Source organism: Nyctereutes procyonoides, unplaced genomic scaffold, assembly GCF_905146905.1.
Source record: "Nyctereutes procyonoides isolate TBG_1078 unplaced genomic scaffold, NYPRO_anot_genome, whole genome shotgun sequence".
NCBI lineage: Eukaryota > Metazoa > Chordata > Mammalia > Carnivora > Canidae > Nyctereutes > Nyctereutes procyonoides.
In genome coordinates this window covers 32684597-32706589 of record NW_026575125.1, presented here as the reverse complement: position 1 = coordinate 32706589, position 21993 = coordinate 32684597, and the positions used below count along the sequence as shown (strand labels likewise).

Genomic DNA, 21993 nt, shown 5'->3' with positions numbered 1-21993 from the left:
GTAGTTCCCCGGCATTCATAATGGACATCTCTATGGCATTTGTATGTATTTCTTAGACACAGGTTAAAGATTGTTGGTAATGAAATTGTAATAGTAACAATGAGCTGTACATACCATAGGAGGGTTTCCAGAGAACTGTGGGATTGGACAGTCAGGTATTTTTCCCCATTGTGAGATATTGTCCGCACAAACTTTATAATTGTGTTCCAGTCTACTCGCTGCAGTCTGCCCACGTACAATTCGCCTGGGGAGGAAATGTAAGTCCAGACCATTTAGTAGAAAGAAATTAAGTTCTTATTTTTTGAGATTCTAAGAACATCTCAAGTATTCTAGTATGGATCCTGTACTTTCTATTTAACAGTTATATCTTATTGATCCCTGAGTAGATTTGAGAGAAAATATGTCTTCTTCAGCAATAGAAAAAAAAACCATATGTATGATGGCACAAGAATATGTAGATTTTGGATCATCAATATGTGTTTTCTCAAAGGAAGCATTTGTGCTTCTGCTTCAAGATTATTTTCATTTATAAGCAAGCAAGCAAAAAACAGGAAAGCTGCAAATCTAACAGAGCAAGGCCCATACAGTGCCTTTCTGCAAATTACAAAAAGATGCCCCCGCCCTGCCCCTATGAAGACAGTCCCAGAAGCACACAGGTTGGCCCCAAAGCATGGGCTAGTAGTATGCCCCACGGATAGGCACCCCTGTGTGGGGGATGGTCCATACTGTCACACAGTAGCTCTGAGGTTTAGTCCAAGTGTTTCATTTGTTGTTCCAAAATTGTCTAAATTAAAATCAAAAGGTCGAAATCAATTTAAGAGTACCTTGTGGAGATTGTGACATTCTCAGAGCTATCAACACTAATGGTATGTCCTTTGAGGTGCTCAGAACCCATTCATTTCAATTCCATAAATTGTAATTAAAGCAACTGCTAACACACAAGATGATGTGAGTTTAGTGGGAACAGAGGAAGGAGGCATAGAGTCAGGTAAGTCATGTTCCCAACCTCAAGGAACATAAATGGCAGGGTCTTCAGAATATATACTAAGAAGAGACACAGAAGGCCTTTTGCCATAGTTGTATGGGGGACCTAACATGTATTGTGCCACTTGATATATTCTGTGACTGTTTTAATTCAAGGCTGTTAACCTTTTTTTTTCTATCCCTAGGTCTTGGGGCAGAGAAATACCATGTATTGAGCATTTATTATGTGCCAGGCCTGGGGAAAGTTACTCTACACAAATTATCTCAGTTGACCTTCATAACAAGCCTGAATGGTAGGTATTGGCACCCCCATTTAGCATATGAGAACATCGAGGCTTAGAGAAACTAGTAACTTAGAAGCAGAATGATTGTGAGAAAACAGTTTTGGGCCTGAGTCAGACAGCCTTGGTTTCAAATCCCAGGTCCACCCCTGGCTAGTTTGGTGGTCTTGGGGAAGTTATTCAACTTCTTCTGAGCTTCACTTTCTTCAGCCAGAAAATAGGTTTAGCCATACTTAATCAAAGGGGTACTTTAGCGACCAATTGGCCTGATGCATAAAAAATGCCAACACAAGGTAAAAATACAACAAATGATAATTATCAAAGTCCCTAATGCCCAAGTTCACTTGGAGAGGAAGTGTGAGGAAAGAAAAAAAAAGGATTCTCCCTTCTTCTCACTGCCAGGACCAGAAGTAAAAAAACCTGGGTTTTAATCCCAGTTCAGCCGCTGCCTGGCCATGAGACTGTGAGCAATCAGCCAACCAGTGTAAGTAGCAGATGGAGAGTGGGGCAGATCTATCTATCTCCTCTGCTCCAAAGGGAAATGCATAGTTGTGAAACTATACAAGCAGAAAGAAAGTGGTGGAATCACTAAGCTAGAGAGGAGAAGGGATTCAGTTTTTGTCTCTAGGGTTCTCTGAAACAGCTGGATTATGACCAAATCTCATTTAAAGATATTTGATTGCTTGAGGAGAGTCAAGAGATTGTCTACGCAGATTTTTCAGTGGTTGCCTAATGCTGCTGCTTCTCACCCTTCCCCTTTTCACACTCAGGTCTTAGTCACCTCGAGGCTAACTTGGCTCCCAGCAGAGAACATCAAGCAGAGCCTTGAGCATCTGCTCTCTTCACACTGAGTTATATGGAGACCCAAACTCACCAGGGAACTCCCCCAGCCTACTTTTGTGTGCAGGTGTGAGAATCGCTGGTGTGAAACAGCATAAAAGGGAAACTGGGTATTAAATAGGATTCCCAGTAAGACGAACTGTCTACCACACATGCAGGCACTGTGAGTCTCTATGAGAGTATTTGTCTGCTGGTGGTCTGCTTTACACCACCTGGGCTCCGATCCTAGCTCTGCCACTTACAAACTGAGTGTCTTGGGCTATATCTTTTACCTTTGTTAGCCTGTTCCTTTGTCTACAATTTCCCCAGGAAATGGGGATTAAGAGTGTCTCTACCTAAGAGAAACATTTCATGTCTATAACAAATGCTCAATAGAAGTGAGCTCTTACCTTTGTCATATTAGAATGCTGAAAGGCAATAATCATGCATTTTTCCTTCTAGTATTCCCCCACTGTGCCTGAGATCAGTCCTCATATCCACAGTCAGTGCCTACATCCAATAAATGTCCAGCTTGAATTGAAGCTCATTGAACTACAGCAAACCCCTTCAGCTGATTAATCATTAGCCCCTCCAGTTTGGGACTGTCTAATTTACTAGCGATTAAGCCATAAGAAACATCATTGCAGACATCCAAGACCCCTCCAGCACCCTTAACGTGTTTTACACACTTGCAGAGGTACTCAAGCTTTGGTGTATTTTTTTCTAGCTTGCTAGAAATAAATACATTAATAATAGCTATTATTAAATTACTTCAGCAATAATGGCTATTAATCGGGTACAAGAAACTAAAATTCTGCTGAGTGGTCTCTATCAGACTGACCTCTGTGGGCCCCTCCTCATTTTCCCTCAGCAGACAGGCTAACCACAAACAGACAAGGAGATCACAGTGCCTCTAACAGCATCACACCTGGAAATGGAAGGACTTAAAGGACTTCACCTCAGAGATGAAACACTCACTCAGCTCCATGGATGGCGAGTCCGATGAAGAAGATCACGAAAAGATGGTGTGTGTACCAAAACACTTCAAAGTAAGACCTCCGGATGGTTTTGGTGGAGGAGGTGATAATTAATATGAGGCACAGTGTGATGACAATGCCAGTGATGCCGGCCAACAGAGTCACAGCCACGTATAGACCTCCTTCAGGATTCTGTAAAATATAAACACACACACACACACACACACACACACACATTACTCACAGGCTCTTAAATGCAGGACTACCTATTTATAAAATGTCCAGTGTACAGAGCAACAGATATTTTCAATCCCCCTTAGATAATCCTAACCATCCCTCACAGAGTGATATAGACTTGGAATAGATATTTCTCAATTTAAAAACATCTTATGTGGTTGAGGTGTCATAGGAAGTACTAATCAATATACTGAAATAGTTCTGAAGGAGTGTCTAATAAAGAACATTGGTGAGCTATAAGACGTCCTAAAAGGGTCTGAAGACATCCTAAAAGGGTCTGAAGCTCCTTCTCCCTTTGGTCTGGAAAAGGCCATGGTGCTTAGCCTGCAAATGTATTGTGGGCATGCCTACCATCTCAGGCGGGGTTCCCCTGAAGCAGATAGACATTGAGATGAGGCTTCATTAGCAAGTGATTTTTAAAAAGTGTGTTCCAGAAGAGACTGGTAAGAAGATGGGTTATAGGACAGGAAAGAGAAATAAGTCAAATAAGAGGGTGATCTTAGGCCAAGTCTTTAGAGAGGGTAGCTTCAGCCTGATGCTGCTGAGGAATGATGGAGGGTGAGTTCATCCTGACTCAAGGCAAGGAAGCTGGGCTTTCGTGGCCTGTGCCCATCAGTTATTGGCTAACAGCTGCCCACAGAGAGGTTATAGGACAGGAAAGAGAAACAAGTCAAATAAGAGGGTGATCTTAGGCCAAGTCTTTAGAGAGGGTAGCTTCAGCCTGATGCTGCTGAGGAATGATGGAGGGTGAGTTCATCCTGACTCAAGGCAAGGAAGCTGGGCTTTCGTGGCCTGTGCCCATCAGTTATTGGTTAACAGCTGCCCACAGAGAGGTAGCCTTCCAGGCCCTTCCAGATCTCTGAGCTTGTGGGCAAAAGGACTCCCTTAGGAGAAAGAAACCCAGGTATCAGAAATTGAAAGTGGAAACACAGAAAGGTGGAGGGAACACAGACATAGTACAAGTGGTTCAAAGAGATCCAGGCAGAGCATGGCAGTTGGCTCACCTAGCATGTTCACATTGCCTTCCTTCTGTATCATTGTACAATGAGCAATAGGAAAGAAAAATTATCCCAGGCATTACAGAAAAGGAGTTTGTTTACTTTTATGCAAGTTTATTTTTTTTATGTTAGCCTGAGGAGAATGATTTCTACAAAGTTACGCGACTTTTCTGATCATCTTTTCTAAACACGAGGAACTGTATTTGGAATTCGGTGTATGATTTTGTGACTTGGCCACCTCCCCCCCAAGCCATTGGGCACATGAAGATGACTTGGAGCTTCTCTGTCTGAGTGTAGGAAGCTTTAGCAACTGCTGGAAGGGAAGCAGTCCTTGCTGTGGCTATCCTAAATGGCTGCCCCTGGAAGACCACAGAGTTACTCCCAGTGCATTCAGCTGCTCATGGATGATAATCAGCAGACATAGGCCACCCCTCAGATGTTCTAGGCAAGAGAGAAGAAAAGTGCCTCTGCTGGCTGGCCTGGGACTAATACCAAGGCGGGAGTGTTCCCTATTTCACATGAACAATTTCATAGTACATCAGATGATGTCATTCTGTGACTGTGGGGGAGTGAGACAAAAACAAGACCACTCCAAAATTATGTCAGAGCCAAGACAACAATACAAGTGACTGCTGCCAAGATACCCAATTCTCGAAAGACCTCCCCCCAATTCCTGACCATATCTGAGGCAGAGCAAATCCTTGCTTTCTTAAACCCCTCCAAAACCACCTAACACAAGTCCATGTCCTACAACAAGCCTCTATTAACACCTTGGAATGTCCCAGACTTTCTCATGGTGGGAGGTCTCTTTTGCTGCAGTAAGTAATAACTCAACTTTGTTTGACTAGATGTGTGTTCTTGTCTTTCTTTGATGGTGGGCATTGTCATGGCTGAGCCTGAGTTAGTCCAGATGCCACAGGTGGGCCTCAGGAACTGGAAACCATCTAGAGACCCTCCACACATGGGGTCGGGAATGTGGGGGACATCTTCTCTGTACCCACATTCTTAGAAACAACAGGCAGGCTCATCCCACTGACAGTTAGTCAACCTTTGTCATTGTTGTTGTTCTGCCCAAGTGGAGTTCTTCACTCACTGAAATCTAGTCTCAGTTTTAATGGCCTAGGGAACATCTGCATTAGGAAAGAGGGGCCTTACCTTGATTCTCCTTCGAGCAAAATTGAGGTAACTTTCACCAGGATTATCTCCAAGGTTAGAGAGTGCTATTGAGTAATTGTCAGAATTGTTGACTCGCGCATTCACACACCACTCCACATTAAATAAGTGGGCAATGGTATGAATTGCTGAAGAGGAGAGAGAAGAGAAACAAACAAGGTGAAGAGTGAGCACAATTTTACTGTAAGCTGGGTTTCTGCCTCTAGCCCCTGACTCTGTGATAAGTTACAGGGAGACACAGGAATGGCCCAGGACACTTAGACACAAGAACTGTATCTCCAGACCAGAGAGGCAAGACAGGTCTAGTGGGTAAGCTGTTCTCCAGTTGTGAAATCGTACGCAAATCACTTGACCTCTCTGGTCTTGGTTTCCTCATTTGTAAAATGAAGATGTTAAACGACACCATCCTAAAGATCCAAGCAAGTTCTAAGATTCTACAAAAATAATCTTGGTCTCCGAGGATATTTAGCTGTGTTCTCATTGTCTCTCTCCTCCTAATATATTTATGCTCAAACAAAAAGACTCTCATGTAATGTATGTCTTTGGCTGGCTCATTCAACTGACTCTGACATTATGCCAGAAAGACAACAAAATTTTATTGAACTGATATAAACCAATGGCCACAAGAGTGAATATCTTTTTGAAAATTGCATTCCTTACTTAACAAGCACTTATTTAAAAAAATATTTTATTTATTCGTGAGAGACACAGAGACACACAGGCAGAGGAACAAACAGGCTCCATGCAGGGAGCCCGACGCAGGACTTGACCCCGGGTCTCCAGGATCATGCCCTGGGCCAAAGACAGCGCCAAACTGCTGAGCCACCCAGGCTGCCCTTAACAAGCACTTATATACAATTACTGGGTGCCGAGAACTGTTATAAGTGCTTTATAATGACTTAATCCTTATATGGAGGCTATGATGTAGGTACTACTAGTATCATCTCAACTTACAGATAAGAAAACTGAAGCATAGACTGCTTTAATGTCTTGCCCAAGATCACCAAGCTAGGAAGCAGTAGAGTTAAGAATCAAATACAAGCAGTCTGGTACTCAAATCTTTGCTTCTGACCATTATGCTATGTTACTTTCTGATAAGATTTTATCATGCATTTTGCATTTGAACCATTTTGTTTGCCACAGCTTAGAAAGCCTGCACAGTCTACTAATAAGAGAAATCCAGTTGAATAGCTGTAATCTAAGATTATTTTACTCAAATTATGGGTAAACTCTTTAAAGGCGGAATAAAAGTCTCTTCTGTTCGTCACTGTACATTGTGTGCATGCCTATTGCCTGGGACATCACTTATTTATTAAGTGAATTAGTGATGATTCAATAAGGGTCCCAGATACATCCCTTGTGTCAACATCACTGCTTTAATAATTATAAAATAACACATAAGATAGAATATGTATATACGGGATCCCTGGGTGGCACAGCGGTTTAGCGCCTGCCTTTGGCCCAGGGCGTGATCCTGGAGACCCGGGATTGAATCCCACATCAGGCTCCCAGTGCATGGAGGCTGCTTCTCCCTCTGCCTATGTCTCTGCCTCTCTCTCTCTCTCTCTCTCTGTGACTATCATAAATAAATAAAAATATATATATACATCTTTAAAAAAAGAATATGTATATACATATGCATACCTATTAGACATAAAATAACAATAATAATAAAGAAGACACTTAGCTGATAAGGGTTATCTTACCCTTAAGATAAGATATCTTCTCAATTTATGGGTTGTGGTCCCCCCTAGGATTACTGCAAGAAATCCACAAATCTACATGTTCAACCTAGTATTTTTTAAAAGATTTTATTTATTTATTCATGAGAAACAGAGAGAGAGAGAGGCAGAGACATAGGCAGAGGGAGAAGCAGGCTCCACGCAGGGAGCTTGATGTGGGACTTGATCCCAGGACTCCAGGATCACACTCCGAGTCAAAGGCAGATGCTCAACCACTGAGCCACCCAGGCATCCCTCAACTTAGTATTTTTTTAATGGATAAACAAAAGTTCTCACTTGTGAACTAACATTTTTTATATTAAAAAGCATGGAAAAGGGTAAAGACACTGGTATTTTGTCAAAAAGCCCAAGGTTAAAAAGTTTTAAGACTTGAAGGAATAAATCCTAATATTGGGATGGGAGAAAGAGTGGTGAATATTTTTTAGTGGAATTCATTCAGAAAGTACTACATGTCTTGGTGGGAATGTAAATTGGTACAGCCACTATGGAAAACACTATGGAGGTTCCTCAAAAAACTAAAACAAGAAATACCATAGGACCCAGTAATCCTACCCAAAGAAAATGAAAACACTAATTTTAAGAAAAGCTATCTGCACCCCTACGTTTATAGCAGCATTTTTAGCCAAGATATGGAGACAACCTAAGTATCCCTTGATAGACGAATGGATAAAGAAATTGTGGTATATAGACACAACAGAATATTACTCAGCCATAAAAATGAATGAACTCTTGCCATTTGCAACAACATGGATGGATCTAGAGGATATTATGCTAAGTGAAATAGATCAGACAAAGACAAATACCAAGCAGACTTCTGCTTCTGTTTTGTTTGTTGTTGGTTTGGTTTTAGATTCTACATATAAGTGAAACCATATGTATTGTCTTTGTCTGATCTCTGTACTTGAGAACAAACTGATGGTTGCCAAACGGGTTGGGAGAAAAGGGATGGGCAAAATAAGTAAAAGAGATTAAGAGATATAAACTTCCAGTTATAAAACAAATAACTCACAGGGATGTAAAGTACAGCATAGGGAATATAGTCAATAATACTGTAATGACTTTGTGTGGTGACAGATGGTAACTACATTTATCATGGTGAGAATTTTATAATACATGTCATCATCGAATCACTATGCCATATACCCGAAACCAACATAATATTGTATGTTCAATATACTTCAGTTAAAAATAAGTTTTAAAAATTCAACATATCCAATCAAAAACCTAATCTACCTAAAAAGACTTATATCTCCTAGAAAATAAAAAGTATCTAGGGATAGAGGGAACTCTCTGGTTCCAAGTTTTCTCTGCAATCTCAAATATCTTGATAAACTTACCAGTGTGAAGTGCAATCATCCATGCCACCAGTTTATGAAAAGTGAGGTTCCTGTCCAGTTGTCTTCGAATTCTTGTTGAGCAGCACTTTGGATTAAAGGGAAAAGAAAATAATAATGTTAACAAGAACGTTTGCTGTGTGCCAGGCAGTAGATATATATCATCTCATTCAATTCTCATAACCACCCTGAAACTATGTCATTTTACACATTTGATAGATGAGAAAACTGAGGCTCAGATGCCTGTGGTCATTTTCCAAAGGTCAAACAGCTAGTGAGTGGCCTACCTGACAGGTACCTGCAGTAACCATATGCATGCAGAACCAGCTCAGCCCCAAGAAACCTGAAGTTTGTTGAACAACAGGTGTAAGGTCCCTACAACCAGTTTTACCTGGACTCAAAGGAGGAAAGCTCTGGCTCTGTGTCTTCTCCATCACTTTTCCCTGCCCCAGAATGTATGTGAGCTCTCATAGTTCCATGCTGGGCAGTTAGCAAAGGCTCATCTTTGTGAAGATGTCAGCCAGTAACTTAAGTGTCAGGTGAGAGATTCAAATGTCATCTCTCCTAGGAATACTGGCAGTGTAATAGGATTCTCTCCAAGAAAAAAAGTGTATTCATTTCATAAGACCCTGAAAGTCTAACAGGGACATAGATAAGTGAACATTTCTAGAACAAGTGAATAGTTTTAGAATAACACCCTTCTAAGACATACACTGGCGGGGAGGAGAAAAAATTGTCCACTCATCTCTGTTGACAGAGACATCACAAGATATCATTAGCCAAATGTTAATAGCAAAGAGAACAATGGCTAATATTTACAAAGAGCTTGTGCAAGGACCTGTTTTAAGTGTTTTATATGCATTCTGACTTTTCATTCTTGCATCAGTCCTATCAGGGAGGTACCATTATGATCATTGTATAACAGATTAGGGAAAAATGTGTGGAGAGGTTACTTTGCCTTAGGGCACATGGTTGGTCAGTGGCAGAGATGGGATTTAAGTCCAGGCTATCTGATGCCAGATTATCAATATTCTGATATTTCATACCTTGCATGATTACTGTGGCCAGTAAATAGTATATTAAAAATAGTATTTTACTCAAATTATGGGTAAACTCTTTAAAGGCGGAATGTTTTTTATCTGAGGGGCAGGAAAGCTTAGGTATTGACACCCCCCAGTTCCCATCCATCACAGGCCGAGGGCTGGTCCCAGGGCATCAACTCCCTGGCATCTCAGGCTTGCCCCAGGAGAGGGCTGAAAGAAAATCCTCAGGTAGAGAATGAGTGGGGCTTGCAGAAGGCAGCTACTCCGTGCGCTGTAGAACGGTAAGTGTGGAGGGAACCTGAGTTCCACCATCAGCATCAGCTATAAACTAAGTGTCCACTAGTGGAGCTAGGCAGTGACTCAGCTAGGCTCTCAAAATAAGGGTTTCCTGTTTGAAATCACTTAATTTACATTTCTGTTGGTGAATAATTGTCCTTGGTTTCTTACATGGCCTCATTGTCTTTTGTGTTTATTTCAAGTGCTGTTCATTGTTTTACAACTTTGTACAATTTTAAGGAATTATCTTTTTCCTGTTTCCCAATTGCTAGGTTCCTCCACAGTTTCTTGGAGTCCTTGGGGTGGTAGGCAAAATTCAGATGATCCCCAATGACCTCATATGATCTCCTTCCCTTGAGTGGGGGGTGGGACCTGACCTGTGAATATGATGTGATGTCACTCCTACGAGTTTGTTACATCATATGGCAATAGGAAGATTGCAGAGGTAATTAAAGTCCCAGTTGACCTTAAGAGAAAGATTATCTGGGTGGGCCTGAGCCAATCACATGGCCCTTTGAATCTGGGTCCAGAACTCAGAGACTAAAGAGTTCAGAGATTCAACGAGCCAGAAGTATTTGGTGTAATGTTGCTGGCTTTAACGTGGAGGAGGCCACATGGAAGGAACACAGGGACTTTCAGATCCTGAATGGCTGTCAGTAAGCAGACAGAAAACTCAGTCCCCCACCTGCAAGGAACTGAATTTTGCCAGTAAGGATGAGTTTGGAAGACTTTTACCGAGTTTCCATTTGAGAATTCAGCCCAAGGGGCACCTTGACTTCATCCTTGTGATATGTTGAGCAGAGAACCCAACCATACACAGGATGCTGGATTTCTCACCTGCAGAACTGTGAGCTAATAAATTGGGGTTGCTTTAAGTCACTGAATTTGTGGAAATTTGTCACACAGCAGCAGATAATTAATATAGTCTTTTTTTAATATAGTCTTTATTAGGGTGATGGACCACAATTGGAGTCCTAAGACTGAGAAAATGGAAATAGTAGGATCAGAAATTAGTACTGACTTACATTTCAGAGGGCAAGTTCTGCCATCAGATATACATGTGTTAGATCTCAGCTCTACTACCTAGCTGTGTGACATTGAACAATATGCTCAGTTTCTAACTTCCTCACCTCTTTTTTTTACCAGAGTTCTTCTCTCATAGGTCCATTTCCTAGATTCACAAAGGGGTGTTTAATAAATATTTGAGGATTTTTTGGTATCATTATTTAACTTTTTACTAGTATGGTGTGGCTCCCCAGCTAGAGAGTAAGCTTCCTATGTGCAGAGCAATATATCATATGCTTTAAAAAATATCCCTTGGGGCACCAGGGTGGAGCAGTCATTTAGGTGTCTGACTCTTGGTATGGCTCAGGCCCTGCTCTCAGGGTCGTGAGATTGAGCCCCATGTCAGGCTCCACACTCAATGCAGCTTGTGCTTAAGTTTCTCTCATCCTCTCTCTGCCCTCCCAACTCCTGCCCTGCTCTCTCTCTCTAAAATAAATAGATAGATCTTTTTTAAAAAAATTCCTTGATAATTATTTGGTTAAATAAATTCCATTTTCACTCTTCTAGAACCTAAGATGATTATTCTAAACCTATAGAAATGTATTTACCCACATATCTATACTTGCCATACTTTTTTCTTTTTTACTTCCTTGACAAACTGTTTTGGAATTTGGTGGGAAAATACTATGCTCCTGCATGCTGAATCTGAAGAAAAGCAATATGGTTTTGATGTGGCCTTTACAGTGTCTCCATAGTTCTACACTTATCATCATCAAAATAGATCATCAAAAATATAGAACAGATTCTGATGCCTATCAGCTTGAGCAGCAGTGTTAGAGAAAAATAAACTGAATGCCAGAACAGTGGAGAGATGTGCTTGAGAAATAAAGGTCCATTCAGTAATACTCCAATCTTAATAGGTAATTTTTTAAAAAGCCACTAAATATGAAACACGTACATCTCCTGAAAAAGAAAAACAGAGACCGTTAGTCACTAATGGGTCAATGGAATAGGTCTCACCAAGGCACCAATCCCTAATTTTTCCCTCTATGTTATGCTGAGGATGGCCAAAAAAAAAGAAAATCCAAAGAGAAGTCACAGGTCATGTTATATGGAACTTCCAAATATAATTTCCTCACCATTTCCTGAAAGGAGAGCAAGGCAGCTAGTTGGTGGGGTGGGAAGGAAGGGCTTTGCTGCCTGTGACCACCCAGGGCTTGTTTGTTCTTCCTCATCACACAGATACCATTTTATGCTTTTGAGCCACTTCTGGATTATTGCCAGCCACCTCCTAATTACTCAAGCTGCCATCATGCCCCGTGGCTTCCTTGCTGAACTACCTCTTGGCCTTTTGCCATTGACTTCTTTTTCTTTTAAAGATTTTATTTATTTATTCATGAGAGATACAAGAGAGAGACAGAGACATGGGCAGAGGGAGAGGGAGAAGCAGGCTCCCTGCGGGAAGCCCAATGCAGGACTCGATCCCAGGACCCCGGGACCACGACCTGAGCTGAAGGCAGATGCTCAACCACTGAGCCATCCAGGTGCCCCTTGCCATTGATTTCTACAGGAAAGTTCCTCTGTTACTGTCACCTAGAGCCTGTCCCGATCTCACTAAGCTAACATTCAAGTGTAAGGGAGATTATGGAGTCATCTCAGGAGATTCCTATGCTCCATTCAAACTGCAAGAGAAAAAAATTTTTTTCTGAAGAGAAAAAAATTGTTTTAAAGGTTTTATTTATTTGAGAGAGAGTGTGTGTGTGCACACGGGGGGTGGGGTGTGTGGTTGTGTAGAGGGAGAGGGACAAGCAGACTCTGTGTGGAGCACAGAGCCGGGCGCTAGGGCTTGATCCCACTAACCCTGAGATCATGGCCTGAGCTAAAATCAAAAAGTTGGACACTCAGTCAACTGAGCCACCCAGGCACCCTGAAAAAAAATTTTTAAGTGTGAAATGGAACTAAAAAGGAGTGCATATTTAATGGGGTATATAACATGAGTTTCCGTAACATGACCATTTCAAAACCTTAAAAGCTCTATTTTATGTGCACCTGGTCTCACCACACATGCCATGAATTCACTTAAATTTGCTGTTTATATGCAATTTGGAAGAAATCACAAAAGCTACCCCTGAATCTATAGAACTCAGGCAAAGAAGCCAACAGTAATGTCCAAACCTAGTGGCAGTAGGATATGTGGTAAATGAGAGCATCAATTTAATAGAGAACCCAGAAATGGGCCCTCAGCTCTATGGTCAACTTATATTTGACAAAGCAAGAAAGACTATCCACTGCAAAAAGGACAGTCTCTTCAATAAATGGTGCTGGCAAAATTGGACAGCCATGTGCAGAAGAATGAAACTAGACCATTCTCTTACACCGTACACAAAGATAAACTCAGAATGAATGAAAGATCTAAATGTGAGACAAGAATCCATCAAAATCCTAGAGGAGAACACAGGCAACACCCTTTTTGAACCTGGCCATAGCAACTTCTTGCAAGATACATCCATGAAGGCAAGGGAAACAAAGCAAAAATGAACTATTAGGACTTCATCAAGATAAAAAGCTTCTGCACAGCAAAAGAAACAGTCAACAAAACTTAAAGACAACCTACAGAATGGGAGAAGATATTTGCAAATGACGTATCAGATCAAGGGCTAGTATCCAAAATCTATAAAGAACTTTTTAAACTCAACAGCAAACAAACAAACAATCCAATCAGGAAATGGGCAAAGACATGAACAGAAATTTCACCAAAGAAGACATAGACATGGCCAACAAGCACATGAGAAAATGCTCCACATCACTGGCCATCAGGGAAATACAAATCCAAACCACAATGAGATACCACCTCACACCAGTGAGAATGGGGAAAATTAACAAGAGAGGAAACAACAAATGTTGGAGAGGATGTGGAGAAAGGGGGACCCTCTTGCACTGTTGGTGGGAACGTGAACTGGTGCAGCCACTCTGGAAAACTGTGTGGAGGTTCCTCAAAGAGTTAAAAATAGACCTGCCCTACGACCCAGCAATTGCACTGCTGGGGATTTACCCCAAAGATACAGATGCAATGAAACGCCGGGACACCTGCACCCCAATGTTTCTAGCAGCCATGTCCACAATAGCCAAACTGTGGAAGGAGCCTCCGTGTCCTTCGACAGATGATGGATAAAGAAGATGTGGTCTATGTACACAATGGAATATTACTCAGCCATCAGAAAGAATGAATACCCACCATTTGCTTCAACGTGGATGGAACTGGAGGGTATTATGCTGAGTGAAGTAAGTCAATCGGAGAAGGACAAACATATGGTTTCATTCATTCAGGGAATATAAAAAATAGTGAAAGGAATTAAGGGGGAAAGGAGAGAAAATGAGTGGGAAAAATCAGAGAGGGTGACAAAACATGAGAGACTCCTAACTCTGGGAGACGAACAAGGGGTAGTGGAAAGGGAGATGGGCAGGGGATGAGGTGACTGGGTGACGGGCACTGAGGGGGGCACTTGACAGGATGAGCACTGGGTGTTATACTCTATGTTGGCAAATCAAACTTTAATAAAAAATATACAAAAAAAGAAAACATTAATTTATTTGTATAGCACTGTTTAAAACTTTGCAATGGCATGTTTATTCTCTCTTTCATGAGCTCATGGCCCATGTATTTATTACCCTTTATTCACCATGTGTCCCCCAGTACTTAGCATGTAGCTGGCACTCAACACATATTTGTTGACTGACAACTCAGCAGTTGACAGCTTAATCAATTAATATACTTTTAGGATGTTATATTCATTCTTACAGTTGCATTGTCTCACCTGCTTTTCAACTAAAAAGAAAAAAAAAACCCTGTGAGACAGGAAGTCCAACAGACTTCCCTAGACCATGTGGCTAGACACAGAACCACACTGACGACCTCTGACTCTCAGACTATATAAGGTTACAGATAAGAGCTAACAGTCTCACCTTCCTTTTTCTTTCTGATCTGAAGACTAGAACTGTCATCCAATGAGAATTTAGTTTCTGCATGGCAAGTTGGGATTATTAAGGATTCTCTGGGGACTTCTGCATCCTAAGCCCCATCCTTCCCCATCCCCCTCAACAAAGGAGGCCGAGAGTCTTTATCTTCCCCATGGTGGGCCAATACTAGGGCTTTATTTCTCCAAATAATCACAAGGATTATAAAGCAAAGTCTTAACTGATTAAGACCACTGGAAACTGAAGGGAAGTTCTATGACTATGTAGTTTGCACAACGTCCTACTAACAAATCCTTGAAGTTACAACGGTCTTGCCATTTCTGCCTGGGCTATTCAGCATGCCCAACATTCACATAGATGGTGGACTTTTTAAAGACTGTCATAGGACAATAAGATAGTTTTGAGTTTAGGTGGCACGTAGGGAAGTGAATGGTCTCTGGGGACACAATGAGCTGGGTTTGAATTCCAACATTGCCATTTCGTTGCATCCCCATCTCACCGACTTGACGTGCAGCCTTTATGAAGTGAGCTCTGTGAAGACTCAGTAAGTGGCAGCTATTTGGATTTCCAACATTGTTCACAGCATGGTCACTTATTTTATTCCCAATCAGAAAAGAAGTTTCATTTGTCAAGTTCACATTTCAGGTTGGGAAACCCAGGAGGGACACTCCGTGTTTATAAAAGAATGTTGCATGCTGCTAATTTAAAAAAATACATTCTCTTACATACAGATCTCTCTGATTAGCAAAGCTTCTGTGCAATTTGAAGAACAGCCTTATTTTGTCCCTGTCTTTAAAGACACTCATGAAGATCTTCCCTCCTGGGCCACAGGAAGCCAGAAAGCAACCATTACAACATGTGCTTTTCACAGGGCATGGTAGCTCAACGGCAGTGCAATTGGGGCCTGTGCAGTAACAAGGATTTCTTAACAGGCCATCCTGGTGAAAACCCTGCCTATTTCTCAGGGTTTACTTCCTCTAAATAGAAAGTATTCAAACAGGGCATAGGAAGGAAGGCTAAAAGAAGAATTGTGCTTCCCTAAAAATGAAAAGCTACAGTACATGAGCCTCTTAACAAATGTGCATTGGGCACCTACAATATATCAGGCTTTGTATGTTACGGGGGGCTTGTTGACAAAACTTTAAATCAAATGGAATTTTACCTCTGCAGTTTCTTAGAATGAGAAGATAATTTAGAAATCCTTATAATCAGTGTCTACTATTAGTTGTATCCTGCCAATCCTATATTCCTAGATCAACTAGTAAATCTAGTAAGACTAGGAAAAATAAGGCAGAGTGTAAGGCAAATTCTACTTGTTATTGACAGTTCAGATCCTTCCCCCAAATGTTCCACGATTGCCAAATTAATATTTACTTCTCAGCTATACATTTAAGGTCCCACTTTACCAGCCAAGTTCCAGCTGTCCTCTGCAGCCTTATCTCAGACACCTGCCCTTTACAACCCTTACATCCCCATCAAAGTAGATTGCTCACTGTTCTCCTCTATAAATTATCTCTACTTAATAGATTCTTTTAAAGATAGTTAATATAAAACACATACATTTTATTAAGAGGAAAAACAGAGGCTATTAGTTACTAAAGATCCAGTGGAATGGGTCTCACCAAGATATCAATCCCTTTTACTTTTCCCAGCTACCCTCTTTGGTGGGATCAGGAACCGCAAACAAATCCAATGAAAAGCCACTTGCCATGCCTATATGGGGCTTTCATGAATATAATTTCCTCACCACTTTCTTTGCTGTGGCTCATTCCATTTTCTCCATGTAGAATGTCTTTCTCTTTCATTTACATCTCCTAGTGGCTTATTTGATCCTCATATGCCCATATTTGATGCCACCTTTTTGATGAAACCTTTCTTCATTCCCTGCCCCACCTTCATTCCAAATCTCCCCCCTTCTTTGATTCCCCCATAGCTCCTTATTTCTAATGTTTTGTGGGACCCATCGTATTTTGCTTTGTATTGTATTTATTTTTGTACACAGATCTCAGTAGATTCTAAGTTCCTTGTTTCTCATCTTTGTATAAGAACAATAAGAAATTCATATACCATTTTATAGGTTACAAAGTTTCTTCTTACATAATCTTTTCTTTCTTCTAGCATAGTACATTTAGGGGATCACCAAATTGCCAAAGTGAGAGTAAAAAAAAAGTCTTGAGCACTTAGAAAGCTTTGAACTCCTCAATTCCATGGACTCAATACCTCTTAGTCACTCTCATTATACTGTGGCTCATCACTCATTGATTTCAACTGCTTGGGATGTTACCCACAAAGTGACTGTGTCTGACTTAAATATTTTGAAAAACATGGCATTGTAAGATTGATTCCCAAATCCCATGTCAGCCTCATAAAGTCCATAATGTATTATATCATATATGTCTGATGTGTGTGTGTGTGCATGTGTATGTGGATGCACAAGTGTTTGATTGCTCTTCTTGAGGTGTAGGTTGGTTGGCTTTTTAAAAATGTCCATTCTAAGTGAAATGGTTGTCCCAGGGAGCTCCATCAACAACAAATATAGAAATATCATGGAGAATCAGGCATCACTTAACTCGTGAATATTGGACAGAGGTTGGGATCCTCACCTTAGAAAGGGCATTTTTGCTTTTCCTTAGAAAGGACATTTAGTTTGATGGCCTTTGAAAATTTTGAGAAGTTTTCAATTTTGTAAGTGTTTGCTCTTACCGCACTGGAACCTCTGAGGAAGGAGAGCAGGTTTCGACAGACTGGCAGCAAAATCAGCATGCAGTTGAAATTCAGGCAGGCTGCAGGGGCCCTAGCCAACGGCAGTGCAAACTGGAAGGTGCAGGATAGGAAGCAGGTTACTTCCGTGAGCACAGGATACCCCTCTTCCACTTGACCAGAGTTCCCAGATGAGACACCAAGTAATCTGAGAAGGAAGGCCCTTCAGAACCAAGAGTCTATCTTTAGGGCCTGCTGGGATCCTTCGTTTTAATCTGGCCCTTCTCTCCCACCCCAACATTTTACTATGAAAATTTTGAAATGTAAAGAGAATTTGAAATACTTTCATAATGACACCTGTTTTCCCAACTCCCAGATTCCACCATCATAGATCTCTCCCCCCATCTACCCATTCCTCTATCCATCCATCAATACATCTTATTCTTGATGCATTGCAAAGTGACTTGCAGACATTAGTTCACGTCCCCCTAAATAGTTAAGCACGTGTATTATTAATTAGAGTTCAATATAGAAACTGGGGTTTTCTAAAGAAGATTTTCTTAGTTCTCAGACTCACTTCTGCAGTAACTTAAGTTGGTCTGGTGTAATGCTTTGACGTTATAATTGTTCTTTGTAACGCCTACAGAAGTTGCATATTTTGCAGGGGAAAGCAAAGGGAAATCATCCTTCTCAGTGTCAACCTGAATAAGCTAACAATTATAATAGTACAATATAATTTTGTGTCATAATTATTTATACATATGATATATAATACACATTACAATTGGTATTAAGTATGAATTCACAGTTTCAGCATGATATAACAAATGGTATCCTGTGAGGGCAGTTGTAATTGTAGTTATTTTCATTTGTCATGAAGAAGAGCCCTGGCAGCTCAAGGAAATCAAGGATGGTAAAGAACCCCAAGGAAAATTGGCAGCCTTCATTCTGCTGGCCTAGTCAGTGTGACTCTTGGACAAGTTCCTCAACAATTCCATCTGGAGGGAGAGGCTTATTTCCTGAAGATCATTTCACAACATGTCACTAGGAGCAGAGCTCTCCATGCACAAAAGTGTCAGGAATCAAATGATTTAAAGAATATGGAAAGTCTCACTTGCCCCACCTATGTCACCCTTGGATGGATCTCTCCAAATTTGCCTGCCATTCCGGAGTTGGCATCAGATTTCTTCTTTAAGCTAAACAGTGGCACAGTAGTTCTTGGGAGAGGAGGGATGCTGCTGGGAATCTCTGATTCCCAGATAAACGCTTTAGTTTATCTAACACTCGGTGGCCTCAAGACTCGTGCCCAGGTGGTTGCAATGGAGGGATCGAGGCTAGTGGTGTTATTTGGGTTGGCCAGAATATTTATTTAAAGTGTTGAAAGGAATGAGAACCAGAATCTTTGATTAGAAATGTGAGCCAGTCAATATTGCATGAGATGGAACTTTTACTTACCCCAAGAAGTTTTCGAGTGTAAAAGAATTCTTCTCCATTGTTATAAACCCCATAGAACCAGATAAAGAGGAAGACATTCAGCCCCAGCCACACCAGCTGCAAAAAGAGAAATAGTTGCATGAAGTTTCCACATTTCCATAGGTAGATTTCACATAAGATTAGAGTCAGACTAGGGTCAGGACTTCCCCAGTCTAGCCTTCAACGAAGCTGATCACAAATTTGGGTGTAACCAGCTCAAAGTCAGCTTTTTCCTACAACAGTGCCACTACACTTTGTGATTGACCTTTCCACCTTGTGTGGTTTCCCATGATTCTTTCTCTACCAGCCAGTATGCCAGGTTATTATTAGTCTATCACCCTTTTGTTTTTTTTCCTCTTCTTTTCTTCTGGAGCTTAAATAGATAGCGGTGAGTGAGTCTTCTCAAAAAAGAAGGGAAAGGCATATGCTACTACATAGTCCCCTGCACCTGTAAGACATTGTATCCTATTCTCGTGAGTGCCATCACCTCCCTCCACCACATGGCACCCCACCCCAGCTAGTGGGAGTCACATCAGCTAGAACGTCAAGCCTTTGATTCTATTTGGTAAGTTTGCTTAACTTTTAAAAGAGGGAATATTGAACAGGAACAAGGGGGGTAAGGGGCATGGGATTTTGTTTTTTTTTTAAAGAGACCCTTTTACATTTTGACTGCTCATTGCATCCCAAGCATAGATTGCATTAAGTGGAGGCACAGCTCAGTCTCTAACCTTCAGCTCCGTAGTGATATTTTCTTACCTGTGCTTTAATGCCATTAAATGGGTGCTTAAGAATGAACTCTTTATGAAGAAGAAGGTATTAAAACTACTTCTCCATTCTTACTCTTGCTTTCCAAGATGTGTCTTTACTGTGAAGCATATGAGTGTGCAATTTAGGAGGAGGTCATCTCCTGGGAAAAACTGTGGTAGGAGCTAAAAGTATAATATGAACTTGTTTTCTATAGGAATAATCTGTTCTCAAAATGGTGATAAGAAACAAAGCGAACAGCTCTGAGTCCTCAGAAGAATTCTATATGGCATTAGAATGTTGGTTTGGCATATTTTTTTTAATGACACAGTATTTCTTGCTTTTATTTGTGACACAAATTCCTCTCTATGTCTGCAACTCAAAGACTCAATATTTACTTTATGATAAATTCTTTCAGAAATTCCACTCACAAGTGTTCTTTTTTAGCATCAGTACAATACTTTCATTGGCTATTTGGAAAGGCTAATTATAAATCACATTTCTATCTTCCCAATTGTCCGTGATCACTTTGCTGAGACCGCCATCTTAAAATAATAGTTGGTCCTTGTTATGGTAAAAGACTAAAGAGATTAACATGAAAATTAGTCCTATCTTTACTTACAAAAATTGTTTCTTAAGATAAACTAGATTTATACATATATATTTATATATATACATAATATATATCCACTGTATTTATGAGTCTAGTTTATTTCAATTTCCTTCCCTTGAATTTCTATAAACCTTGTAAACAACTCAAGTTTACCTCAGAGAAAAGAGGTACTTTTTAAAAAAAGAAAGTTGAGAACGTCAATTAGTTTCGGTGTAATCACTGAAATAAAGGCCAATTTCCCATACATGAGTCAGCCTTGTACCTGTTATTTGGAAGATGGTGTAAAATTATGATTCCCCATTCTTAAGTGGTATAAGCACATAAAAAGTGGAGAATTTGCCTCTGAGTAAATATTAATAAACAACTTAGACTTGTAGGTTATTAGCATGAAATGTCTTCTACTTGCTCTGTGAAATGCTGGCTACTTTAGTACTCCCAGATTCAAGTAATAAGTAGGCGAAGTGATCCCCCAGATACATTCTTATCATTAATAAGTTTGGAAGAATGCACTCAGTCTTGCTTACAGATAGATGTATGTTCACACAGTAAATCAGTTTACGGATTGATCAGAAATACAATTTCTCAAAGAAATAAAACAAACGAACAAAATAATTTTGCCCTATTTTAGTTTCCCGGAGAACCCCGACAAGTTCGAGAATTTATCATTTCTCTCTCATTGGTACTTACAATGACAAAGATGGAGAGCCCCTCATTCTCAATCCAGTTCCCCATGGTGACAAAGGTTCAATGCCTTGTGTCTGCCTTTCTTCTCTGCTCTGCTTCTTCCTCCCATGAGGAAATGAAAACAGCAGCCTCGGGGCAATCGGTTTCCTTTTCTATTATCAGAAATTAGCTAATCATTGGTCAACTGAAAATCTTGTTTCCATAAGAACTTTAAATCTTTAAACCACAAAACAGCTGCAGAAAAAGGTCTATAATAATCCAGTCATAACTAAACAGAGTAGGAAATGAGACCAATTTCTACAACTGAGAGACAAATAACAGTCCAATGATGGTATATATTTTACACAGGGACTTAACTTTTTGATTAATTGGTTATCAAGTAGTAATTTTTAAAAAGTCACTCAACCAGCCATGACTTCATGCTAGATAAAAATATTACATATCTTTTGACAGACTGAGCAGCATTTTACAGTCTTGTTGAGAATAACAATAATGACGGTTGATACTTACAGCATACTTACCTCATGCCAATTTTCTAAGATACATATGTGTGTGCATACACATATACACACATACATATACAAACATATATATTTACTTATGATTTGATACATGCCAAACACAGACACACATATTAAATTCAGTATATAAATAAATTCACTTGATTCTAACAATTCAACCCCTATAGAATAGTTTTTTATAAGATATTTTTAGTTTTTGAATTTTTATTTAAGTTTTGTTAGTTAACAGTGCAATATTGGCTTCTGGAGTAGAATTCAGTGATTCATAAAGATTTTATTTTTAAATAATCTCTACACCCAACATGGGGCTTGAACTCACAACCCTGAGATCAACAGTCACACAGTCTACCAACTGAGCCAGCCAGGCGCCCCTAAAGTAGTTTCTATTACTATGATTACGCTTATAGATAAGGA

The 21993-nt window shown here is 40.3% G+C and overlaps 1 protein-coding gene across 1 annotated transcript in view; it reads right to left on the bottom strand.

The window, feature by feature from the left end:
- LOC129517451 (cytochrome b-245 heavy chain) overlaps positions 1-21157 on the bottom strand; it is a 36057-nt gene extending 14900 nt beyond the window's left edge. Inside the window, exons 1-7 of the mRNA XM_055337298.1 lie at positions 21062-21157; positions 19000-19095; positions 17548-17658; positions 8549-8633; positions 5452-5597; positions 3063-3253; positions 115-244 (exon numbers count right to left, since the gene is read on the bottom strand). Coding sequence (XP_055193273.1) covers positions 115-244; positions 3063-3253; positions 5452-5597; positions 8549-8633; positions 17548-17658; positions 19000-19095; positions 21062-21106 — 804 coding nt within the window. The 5' untranslated portion in view covers positions 21107-21157. The remainder of the gene's footprint in view (positions 1-114; positions 245-3062; positions 3254-5451; positions 5598-8548; positions 8634-17547; positions 17659-18999; positions 19096-21061) is intronic.
- Between the last annotated feature and the right edge of the window lie 836 nt (positions 21158-21993).